At 32.7% G+C, this 12,673-nt stretch overlaps 1 protein-coding gene and 1 long non-coding RNA gene across 23 annotated transcripts in view; both read left to right on the top strand.

The window, feature by feature from the left end:
- Positions 1-617: 617 nt before the first annotated feature.
- Positions 618-4,754, top strand: LOC128206620 (uncharacterized). The gene is made up of 3 exons (XR_008256519.1): positions 618-1,054; positions 2,004-2,120; positions 2,408-4,754. It is a non-coding gene; the product is annotated as an uncharacterized LOC128206620 (long non-coding RNA).
- Positions 4,755-6,704: 1,950 nt separating this feature from the next.
- The window catches only part of LOC128205975 (zinc finger protein with KRAB and SCAN domains 7-like), a 119,882-nt gene continuing 113,913 nt past the window's right edge, over positions 6,705-12,673 (top strand). For all 22 annotated transcript variants that reach the window (XR_008256361.1, XR_008256360.1, XR_008256362.1 and 19 more), the window contains exons 1-2: positions 6,705-6,811; positions 10,040-10,145. Coding sequence is in view for 18 of the 22 variants with exons in the window: in XM_052908097.1 (XP_052764057.1) it covers positions 10,056-10,145 (90 nt within the window). In the remaining 4 variants the exon portion in view is untranslated. The remainder of the gene's footprint in view (positions 6,812-10,039; positions 10,146-12,673) is intronic.

Here is a 12,673-nt window from a genome sequence, read left to right as displayed (position 1 = left end):
CAAACAAACAAACACCAGATAGCCGAGCTTTCTGACGTAATGAAACAAACACCAACAAATCCCTTCAGGGAAAAGCATGCTCGAACCTGAAGGGGTCCACTGGTCTTTATAGACACTAACTTCTCTATTCTCACATAGCCCGGGATTTGCTAATTTGCATATTACCAACCAAGTTTACATCCGGTATGAACGTACTTCCGTTTTATTGGCGCCGCTCTGAAGAGCGCGCCTATTATGGAATGGGAATTTATTTTAGTTAGTGGTAGGAGCGGTTTTTAAGTTGATTGACAGTTGGGTTTTACTGTTATTTTATTATGATTAAAAAATGCAAATGGATGGCGATTGCATGGGTGTTAAAAATGCTATTTGTGGTTGAATAGATTGTCTTCAATTTATCTTCAAAACATTATATTTGAAGAACGACAAATAAGTTTAATAACTGTTCCCGTTTCGTTTACGTTTTCCGATTGGTTAACTGTAATATCATGTGCCGGAAATGTAAATATTCGGAGGAGTTCCGAATGAAATGTAAAATGTGTGGACTGGTAATTATGTGAATGGGAATAATTATGTTTTATGTTGTTTTGTTATGTTTACTGCATTAATAAACAATGAGTTAAGCTGTTTTCTTTAATTTAATCGATATTGGATTAAATCATCACCTAACTTTATTTTTTAATGTGTTGAAGGTGACATTAGTAAAATTGTATTACGATTGCCCCCGAGTTGTTTTATTTTTAGAACACTACACATATCCGGATGTTGCTATTTTTAGAACCAGAAGGTATTTCCCCGCTATTCATAGGTCAATAATGGAATTTCTACATCGTCGATTAATAGTTGGAAACTCGGTTTTGTCATGAATATACGTTTAAAATAAGTAAACACTAAAGTGCACACTGACAGTTGATTACGATACATTTAACATTTTGAGTCATTACAGTAAAACATGGATTATAAGTGAATTATACGCGTAAGAGAAGATTTTCTGTCGAAAAAACTAATGTCAACAATCAGCATGGAATTGGGATATTCGTATCAAAGGGCTATTCATGTAAGTATCCTCGAGTAGTTGTGTAAGTTTATCTGTTCAAAAATGTTTGTTTTTTAATTTCTTTGGAATTCTTAAATCATTTTTATTTGCTAAACGTTAAGACAGCGTTTTAATATTTCTACATGTACTATAAATATACATGTTATATACTTTACATCTACTTATAATGCACCAGTCAATTGTAACCAAAGCCCCACCAGGTCCGAGGAATAGCTGGGACTTTGACTTTCTGTCCAGCCAACCCCGGGTAAAATCCTCGTCCTGCGGGGACGAACTGATGGTCAAATCCTCGCCATATGCCCCGTACCCCAGGGAGCCTAGGTAAGGCATATTCCCTGCTATATCTGGCTCAAAGACAAAACCACCGTATTCACCCGGCACTGCGAGGCCACCTGAAAGTTAAAAACACAGCCCATTTCCCAAGCATATCCCCGGCATATCCCCAGACCTGGAGGGCCGTGGTTACAATTGACTGGTGCATTATGTACATGTTACATATTTTTAAATGTACTTATGTACACCATTTATGTATATGATATGAGTATGTAATCTTTTATTTGATTGTTTTATCTTAGAAAAATATTAGACTTAAAAATACCCATTATTTGTTTACAAAGAAAAATATTAGACTTAAAAATACCCATTATTTGTTTACAAACTGCATATTTTCAAAATAAACCTGTATTAAAAGATGTACATGGTTTCGGGATGGAAGCCACAACAGCTTGGACACAAGCGACATTCATTTGCTTGGTGTAGGTCTCGTTGAACGCCATACTGTTGTGAATCATTATCAACCATATGCACAACATCTACACATTTGTGCCTACCAACCCTTACTCTTGGCTAAAACGGATATTAGTGCAGAATGTATAATTAATACATGTGCATTTGTATTTTACGGTTGTAGTTTCTGTTGGTTGATAATCAGAAGTCTAATTTCTTTCAGACAGGAAAAGGACTGAATATTACTATTATATGAAGAATTCCAGCCTGCATTAAATACTTTGTTGGATCATTGAGACAGATTTGACATCCATGTCTATCCACATCTGATAGAGATGATGTGAGTATTTCATATAAAACATATTTGAGTTGGTGTTTGTTGTTTTATAAACTCACTGTTTTCAATAATCCAGTGGTTGTGGTGGTGGTAATGGTGGTGGTGATGATGAATTTTATTGATAAATTTAGTAATTTTCTTTATATTATATACATGTATGTATCAGCTTATTGTTGTTGTTTTTAAATAATGTTGAGAAATATTAAACTGTTTATATTTTATTTTGTATATGTATGGCAGTATTATTATCTATACAAATTAGTTAGAAAGTACTTTTTTTTCTTTTACAGCACTAAACATTCTAGATGGGTAAAGACCTGTTAAATCAGCATTGACTCAGCATTGAGTAATTTTCATCTGTGCAGACACTACAAGTACAAACGCATGGGAACAAACCAAACTTCAAATGTTGAAGAGTGAAGAATTATTGTGAAAAGTTCTAAATGTTAGAATACCATTGACTAAATAAAACAAATAGACATCGATTACCAACAGAGACTGTTTACATGTTATAATATTCAAAAGACATTAGTTGAGAACTTTCACTCTGACATTTTTGGAGGGGCATTACCGCCTACTTAGTGTTCTTGTTTCTTTACATATTTTAATTTAAAAGTACATTCATTGTTTTTAAATCTGAATTTTGAGTTAGTATCATAAGTAAAATTCATTTATTTGAATGATTACATTTTATAAATAAGTCCAATTGAGCTTTTTACAAGAAAAAGGTTGATTTTTAAGCATTTTATTAGTTATAAAAATGTATAGTTACATGACATTATGTATATTTTCTTCAAAACTGAACGGTAAACTATCATAAATTGTCTTTTGAATTGTTCATTAGACATCATAGAAAATATTTAAATGATTTCAGCAGGTTGTCTTATTATTAACTATTTTTTTATGAATTTATAAAACTGCTATATATTTTCAAACATCGAAATACTGCTCTGTTCCGAAGACTCACAAGATCAATCAAAATGAATTTTTTCCATGTGTATCAATAATATGTTCGGTTGAACGTAATTTTTCTGTTAACTGAAGTTTATTTTACCAGAAACTGTTTATTTCATAATCTCTGATAATGTGAAAAAAAATCAAATAAAGACAAAATATTTTTAATTAACAGTAAAAAATTTGGATAAAAGTCCCATAACGTACCATGATAATAACTATGTTGTCCGTAAAAGCTTTATAAAAGTGTGTATTACTTATACCTTAATTCAGTTCAAATAATTATGGCCTTTAAGGATTTGTGTTTTCATAATATAGATTTCCTGTTATATTGAGCTTTGTCAATATGTGTTGATGTTTTGTTTTATGTACAATTACTACTTCTATTTCCTAACTTTTGTCTCATTTGTCAAATTGAATTGTTACATATTTAAGTGAAAAAACACACACACTATTTTTAAAGATGCACTCTTACTCCCCAATAAGACTTATGATAATTAATATTATTGTTTTCATTTTTCAAAATGGGTTGATAGATGTCAACAACAATGTTTCTGATGAAGGATCTTGAGTTCAATTTGCTAATAAGAATTAACTTAAAACATGGTATTTCTGCCTTGTGATACTATAGTAGACCACAGTAAATCTTTTAGCAATCACCAATTGATCATTTAATATTTGTCATGCATTCTGCTATTATAAACAGGGTGACAAGCTTGTTATCAGTAAACGATATTTCAGTAAATGCATTATTTAGTAAGTAGTTACTGTTTTTTCATTCAATTTGATGTGTGTTATATATACAATTATATGTATTGAATTCAAATAAGAGTTTCACTTTAAAGATGCTCATTTAAAGATAATGAACAGACACACAAAAACTAGACACATTTGATACTAATTATACGAATGATTATTGTTTTATATATAGGTGACCTCTGATTTGTTTTGGAGATATTCATAAATGAGTGTTATTCTTTATTGTCTTCAGTTTCTTATACATTAAAGGATTTTTATAATTGCTTTTCTGGTATATATTACAATGTAATTTAATGCAAATGAAAACACACTTTAAACTGGACACATTTGATACTAATGATATAAATGATTATTTTTTACATGTACTCTGATTTGTTATGAAGATATTCATAAAGGGGTGTTCTTCATGTTATTATACATTTTGGACTTGATTTAGTATTGCTTTTCTGGTATATATTCATTTAATGCACAAAGAAATTATTTTAAGTGTTCAGTATCACTTTCACACATTGTTTACTATTTTTTTTTTTTGCATATTTGGCCTATTTATGCTTATATGTGCATTGTTGTATTTCAAAACCTTTGTGAAAAATAGAAACAGTATTATTTCCTTCATACATAGTCTGATACATATTCAGTTTGAATGCGTTATTTTTATCATATTTGAAAAAAAATGCCATTGTCCAATAAGACACATTTTTTGTGTTAATATCAACTAACACATCCATTTTCTACTCTTCTTTACTATGTAAATGAAGAAGTTAACATTAGTATTATTAAACAGCTAAAAACAAGGCATGTTATGTTATAAATGCATTTCATCTAGTAAACAATGTTCACTTTTTATATAACAGTTCAATAATTATGTTCTATTTATGTTTGCAACTTTACAGTTCAATAATTATGTTCTATATATGTTTGCAATTTTCGGACGAAATGATAATATTTATTAAAGTACTACACAAATTGTTAAATTGTTATTTCATATCACTTCTTCATGATGAATGAGGTAACTTATTTTTCCCTACAAGTTGTCATTCCAGCATGGTGATGTTGCCCCCTCCCCCTATATGATTAGAACTGCAGTGTACATGAACAATAACTCTATTTCAGCGTATTGCAAGAGTTATTCCCTTTGTATCTTTTCCTGTCCGGGGCATAAATAGAAAACTACTTTTTTTGGAATTTCATTAAACATCATTCAATGGTATTTAGCACAACGAGAGGAAGTGCAGTGCACAATGACTATAGCTGTTTTTAAGCTAATTACATAATTATTGCCCTTTGCCGCTTTTTCTTGACCAGAGCATTACTTTAAAACTACTTATGGTATTGAAATAAAACTTGGTATATGGGTATGTGGCAATGACAAAAAGTACAGTGCACAAGCACCCTAATTCTGTCTTGTTCATTAATGTACCCCACCCCTAATGAAATGTTCAACTTGAAAATCTTCAATTTCAATGCTTTTGCCTATGTTGTCATGCAGAAAACTACAAACATTTTGAGAATTTCATAGATGCGGTTCAATGCACCATAATATGCTTGTTGGCCTTGACATTCCTTGTTTTTCAACATATAACAAGTGCATAAACTATTAAACGGCGCCCTTTGATGCTTTGCATCAATGTTCTTTCTTGTACGGAATATTATTATGAACACACCTCCGCCGCTGTAGACCTCTGCCGCCTACATGGGACCTTTACACTTCAACCATCAGGAAAGCAGAGCTTTAAAGATTGTTGAAGTTCCAACTTACTATGCCTCACAGGACAGCTGAGCTTTCTAGCAAGTGCATAGAAGTGGAGACTATGAACGCACATCCGCCGCATACAGAGGACCGTTACATTATCATTTGTATCACAGTATGAAATGATATATGAGTACGAATCAAACATGAATGAAACACATTGAAACCGTGGCGGGGTTTTATTGTTTGTTTGTTTTGACATTTTATCATTATTGTTCATGATTGGGAGATTAAAATCCAATGTAAAATGATCTGTTTTCATCCAAAAAGGAAGTTTCAAATGGATAATATGCAGATCAATATCATTTACGAAAACTGTGACTTAAAACCGAAAGTTGACTAGCAAAACCTCCGTTGTGCATTTTATTACAAGCGTTAAATAATCCGCGAATAAAATCATTTTATAATTGTAAATAACTTTCTGCTTGAACTTAACCTGTAATTTTGGTTTCTATCTAGACTTCTGGCGAAAACTTGGGGTTGCCCGAAATGACACTTGACTTGAAAGTTCTGGAGTCCCTTTTTACTCGGGATCAAAGGTCACCGTTAGTCGAACGCTGTGGAAGTAAATGATTTTCATGATTTCACCGTTAAGTTACAGCTCATGCTTGGTCACGCTATCGTCTGCCTGACGGCCGTGAACGTTGCTCATGAGATCACACCGTCGTGGAAACGATATAAGCTTTCCGTTAGTGCCGAAGGGTATCCTTTCAAAGTAACCTTTAATGGCGCCTGGAAATCAAACAAAGACGGAAACGAGAAGGTTAATAAAATATAATGTCTTGAAATCCAAGTGTTCAACCTGGGAGTAGGATTATTTGTTATTGGTCCCAGGTTCAACACTATGATTTTGGTACAAAAAAGTCAGTCCTCGAAGTCAACACGCTGACAAGAACTCAGACATTCATTTGAAGCCTAACATTTTTAGCAAGCGCAATCCAGAGCAATAATGTTTACACATTTTCGATCTCAGAAGTGGTTAACGTTTAACTAGCGTTTTGCTCAGAAAAGGCACCGCCTGGACAATACCACTGGTCGTTTACACGAAGGTTTGATGGTTGTGTGTAACCTCATTTAATATTCGATTTGCGAAAAATTACGCACGCGCAGAACGCACGCGAAAAACAAAACAAAATGGCGTTATAAAATGCGGACTGTTGTCTAAATGTCGCGTTTTTAAGGTTTTAGGAAGTATCTAACGTTAAACCCTGACATACTCTTTTCTTTCTTGGTAAGTTAACGTTCCGGAAACACATACCTTATTCACAATATTTCTTCCATTCTAAATCTGCCCTTAATCTAATCCTAAAACTAGTCCAAATAATTGTACGTTGACGGATTTTTTTTAGATTTTTGATATGGCAAATCCTTCACGTACAAATTGTTTAGTATCAAAAGTGGGTAGTTGTTCCGATCAGGATTCCAGGTTAAAGCATATAGCGTCTATAAAATATCATAAAAACAAGAAATATTACCAGATAATGTTATTTTATATTAGTTCCGTACACACTTTTTTTTATCCAACTTATAATTATGAATTTGACGGCTTTTCTTCATTTCATTCTGTCAAAACATAACGATATATACATGAAGGGCACCTGCAAGGCTTCAGGGCACAGTTTTAAATCGCTCGGAACATTTTGGCCATGGCCGAGTTGTTACGATTGTATAACGAGGTCTATCTCGAAGCTTTGTCGGAGGAGGCCGAGTTATTACGATTGTTTCGAGTTGTTCCCCTTCGCATAATTGTTATCTGTGTCAGTCAACTTTCGTTTTATTGGAAAGGTAAACAACTTGTTTTAATGCTTTAAATGCTTGTTTAGTGCAAAATAACATTTCATTTACATATAGCAAAATATGAAAATAACTCTTTATGATCAATTTCAACCCTAAAATACTTCACTTAAAAAACACCCCCGTTTTTTGCACATTCCCGTTTAGACGTTAGGGATTGGAAGAATCCCGTATAACACGTCTATTATTTTAGACTAATCCTAAAACATGTCTAAATCCATTTCTTTGTCCGTCTCCGTACATATACTCATTAGTACATTTAAATGGTCGTCAACGATTCTTATTGACTATAAAGTCAACCACTTCCAAAGTGTGCCATTTCAGGACCAAGATGAAGTGAACCACATATACATTAGGCCAAAAAAAAAAATAAGTGTGTTTCAGGTTACATGATCAAAAAAAATAGGGACGGTAGGCAGGTTTTTTTTTTTTTTTTTTTTTTTTTTTTTTTTTTTTTTTTTTTTTATACCGTCACATATTTGGTTTCTTTGACAACTACTATATGATGCCATTAAAGATGCCATTTTTCGATGTTTTGAATATTTTATAACATTATAATAATTTAATTGGTGCACTTTCAGGACCATACATGTACAATATTTAAATGAAGACCCATACAACCAATTACAGCAAACCAAAGGAAACAAGATGCTGCACATGTTTATGTTTGTCAGTTTCTGTTAGGACGTCTGTGGAAACACCAAATTAGTACTATTATCCTGTCATTTTTCTTGCTAAAAGATCAATATTAAAAACAAACAACTTGTATTTTTATTTCTTTGTTTCTTTATTACTATCAATAAACCAACACTGTGAAATCAGAAAGGCTTATTTTATCCATTAACCCTTGACTCCATGTATGCTACATTTAAAAAAAATGCATTGTATTCTAATTTTGATCACTCTTGCAAATATTATCGAAAACTGAGCATTTGCTCCTGAGGAGCAAATGCTCCATTTCTCATATTATTAAATACAAAACATTCATAATAATTAATTGGAATTTTATGGGAAAAAATAAAATGCCAATTATGAATGTTTTGTATTGTGTTTTTAATGTTAAATATTATTATTAAAGGATTAAATGTAGAGTCAGTAAAATATACATTTAGCTTTCATGCAGCTTTGTCAAAGATATAATTAGCCCTAACTCCAGTTACTTGATAAGGCTGTGCACAGTATTTCACACTTCACAATTCCAACACAAGTATATGTTATTAATTCAAACAAAAAGGGTATGTGTTGCTTTCATACATTTAAAAAACAATGCAGCTTTCTGCAAAATAAATGGAAACTCAAAGAAATATACATTGTCAAACTAGGGCCATAACTTTCCTAATAGAAATTTGTCTACCTACTCTTTACTCCAGCCAACATATTAGAAGCCTTATCAAATGGGGTTTAATCCTATTTATTTGATTTCTGTTAATCTTTTTGACACTTTTTGAACTCTTAGAATGCTGCATTTATAGCAATATTACAAATTGCGACAAAACCGAAAGCAAGTCTATTTTTAGCGCGTAAACGTCATTGCGAAATTTGCATATCACGTGACTTTCCGACAACATAAAATTCTATGATTTGCATATTTAAAACTAACACGATAATTACGCAACAACAAGGCTGTTGAGCTAAATATTAAAATTGTTTGCTAATAAGAGACATAACAGTTAAAGGATGTCATTGTTTATCCGTGAAAGCAATAAAATTCTGCAATAATTAGCGAGGTGTTGACTTGGCCGTGACTGCTTGCCCTAGTTATCGGATTAATTTTTGTTGTCGCACCAGCAGATGCGCTTGATTTATGACAGTGACAGAATCGATTATCATGCAGGCCGCATGTTCACCACTTATGTCATTTTAAGAAAATATTTTAGAAAAAAATCGTTGTCGCCATAAATTCGCCAAATTTGAAAAGTTGTCGCCACTTTTGCGATTTTGTCGCAAATGGCGACAATGGCGATCGCCAGCGGGAACCCTGACAGTTAACTCCGCTTATAACCATATTGACATACCTCAAAATTATCATCGTTATATCGGAATTATTATCATTAAAAGCGAAACATTTAATTTTATATTTGAGTCACTAGCAGAGATAAAATACACACTCTGAATTTCAAACAGATTGCATACAGATGAGACGCTGAGTTAATCGGCAGACGCCATTATCTGTCGCCTGCTTACTCCTACTCAGTGCGCTCAGACGCTCTATCGATTTTTCCGGGATGAATAAAATACACGTTTAAAGCGTCTGACGACATTGAGGAATATTTGGGTAGGATAAAAAAATTACGGTCGGCGGGCGCGGAACAGACACGGCCGGGTAACCGGAAACACACAATTTTTTTTTTTACGCCTTATAGTAGTGGCTATTGTGTGATGGCACACTGAATGAAAGGTGATAATAACTAGTAATTATCACCATTTGGATGCAATACTTCACACATTTGCTACACTGTAAATTTGTGTTTTATTAGCAGTTAAAACTTGAATAATCATGAAAACTGAACTTTTAAAACTTCATGACAAATTAAAAAAATAACGATACAATGTATTCATATTACCTTGAATCATTTATAATCAGTATGGAAAAAATCACGGCGATAGCAAACATGCTAATATCAGGCTGATGTCATATGATTGAAAACATAGTTTCTATTTCCAGGGTAAAGCTGCCAACAATGATAAGCCCAGATATGGAAGTTATAAAGGAGGTGCCGGGGTACAGAGTTATCCTTAAGGCCGTCCTTAAATCACAAATACAGCAATTGGTGAGTTTGACCTGTGTCTGAATTTAGGTAGTGAAAATATAATGAAAACTTATTGGGAAAGAGACCGGTTTCTACCGTTAATCAATTGACAAGAACAAAAATACTTCTGGGGTCTGCTTTATCAAGAATCGTAGTAACCATAATGTGTACTTGGGAAGGAATTATAATACTGTACACTCCACTTGGAACTACCACTTTCCTCGGTCACTCCGAGTTTTTTTTAATTTATCGCGGACATCCACCGAGTATGTAACCGCTTTCCTCGCTAAAAGTTTCGCAGAGTTGCTTGTTTTCGGCCGAGGGTTTTATTGCCAGTATCGCCGGTGATAGTGTTGTTTTATTGGCCTCAAAGCGGAACTCCGAGGTGTATGCTTTGCTACTACTGAAAATAAATAATGACATTTGCAGTTATTTCGTTTATAAAAATAAATTTTTCTTGTAAAGAAAGAAAGAATACCTATTCAATAAAACAATACATCTTTATCTCGTTTGGTTATTAATTTACATTTCAACCAATATTCGTTAATTGCCTGTTGATATCCACACACATTTAAGATATAACACTAGGGCTGTAACGATTCATGGGTGCATCGTGAAATTTCCAAACTACCTGTAAAATGAAAAATGAAAATAAAATTATTACAAACTTTGCAATGTAATTTTCTTTTTTAAATTTGATGGTACAAAAGATATGAAAAAAACCCTGATATCTGCGAGCTAGCTGTATGCGAAAATGCGGCTGAAGTGGCTTTCGCTGTTTTGACAGTTTTCAGTCGTCAAAGTCAAGAATGGGGTAGGGAATACTACAGGTAGTAAACAGAACAAAAGGCAAATAAATAATACTCATTTAATGACAATAATAGGCTCAACAATTAACATTAACAAACATTAACAAATAATATTCATTTATTAATATAGCAAACAATTTACAAAATAATGAAAACATTAAAAATATAGTTTTGGTAAGGATATGGCATATTCTCAAAAATTTACAAAATAGGCAAACATAGTCCTACATAAAGAATTTTTTTTTTATATATATATAAGCGTATCGTGATATATCGTGAACCGTGTACTCCGTATCGTGATACATATTGTATCGTGAGTTGAGTGACGATACACAGCCCTATATAACACCATGTGTTGTTTGTTTACCATAATTATGTCATACAGCTTTTGTGTTGTTGAGAACTGAATTGGCTTGGAGTAATATGCAGGTGTTGAGTACTATGTAAGCAGGGTTCTCAATAAGAACCGGCCGCCGGCCAAAATGACCGGTTCAAATGGCATTTGGGCCGGTTCAAAATCGCCTAGTAACAAAAATTAAAAGTTCCCAAATCGTTTACAATTTAAATTTTTAAAATCCGTCAACGAATAAAAAAGTTATTGCCTTTTAAATACGACGACTTGATTAGCGTTCGCCCGGTCCCGCATATTTCTTTACGGCGCCGTTTAATAAACTTCACTAGTCCGTGTAGATAGACGATTGATAAAACGCTTGGAAGCAAGCGTCTCATTCTAGTAAAAATGAAGAAAAGAAAAATACACGATTTCTTTCACCCTGTGTCGAGTGAGTATAAGATAAAAATGAAATAAAACAGTTGCATTTATGAATTTTGTGTTCTGTTTATTGTTTCACGTTCGATTTCCACCGTTTATTTTGTTTGAAGTTTTGATCGTTGTTTATTCCGTACAAGATGCATTATTACGAAGATTTGATAAGGAGGTAAGTTTACTCTATTATCATAATCATTATTCTGTATGAAAAAAATCGTAGCAATATTAAAGACTCACCAAATATAAAGTGGGTTGGGTAAGGTAAATTTTTAAATTTTTGCTTAAACTTCAATTTTAATACAAATTTGCAACTACATGATGTCAAAATTAGACAGTGTGTCCCATTTATAAGAAAACATTTTGATTGCAAGTGTTTTGAATAAAACAAAAAAATGTAAAAAAGATAGTGTACTTTTGATTTCAGTTGCATGTGCAGCAAGCTAATCATTGACTAATTTTTTATTGAAAGTGAATTGTTTCCTTTTTTATTTTAAGTGACATTGATGTAAATTTTACTGACATTTTAAAACTGTCATGTCAGTACCAAGTTAAAGTGGTATTAATGAAATGTAAAATGTGCCATTTCCTGCATTTTTATATTATTTCAGGCAGTACTTGTTGAGGGGGAGGGGGACTACTACTCGTCCAGTTCATCAGATGAGGACAGTGACATGTGTTAATAACAGGGTTAAGCGTAATGAATACTGTTCTTATTTAATTCAATGTGCCTTATGTATTTTCACAGTACAATTGCATTGTAGTTTTGTTAATACATTGTATATGGTGTTGAAAATACAATTTTCAAATGGATATTTTGTTGTTGAAATTTGGTAAATAAATATAATTGCATTATGATATATATAGATCCTGATACAACTAATGCAGTACTTGTATCTGCATATTTAGGGGATATTACTTATAAAATTGCACTTGAAAGGGGTGAATTAAAAGGCATTCAAATAACCCCAGAA

This window comes from Mya arenaria, chromosome 10 (genome assembly GCF_026914265.1).
Source record: "Mya arenaria isolate MELC-2E11 chromosome 10, ASM2691426v1".
Taxonomy (NCBI): domain Eukaryota; kingdom Metazoa; phylum Mollusca; class Bivalvia; order Myida; family Myidae; genus Mya; species Mya arenaria.
This window is presented reverse-complemented; position numbering and strand designations above follow the sequence as displayed.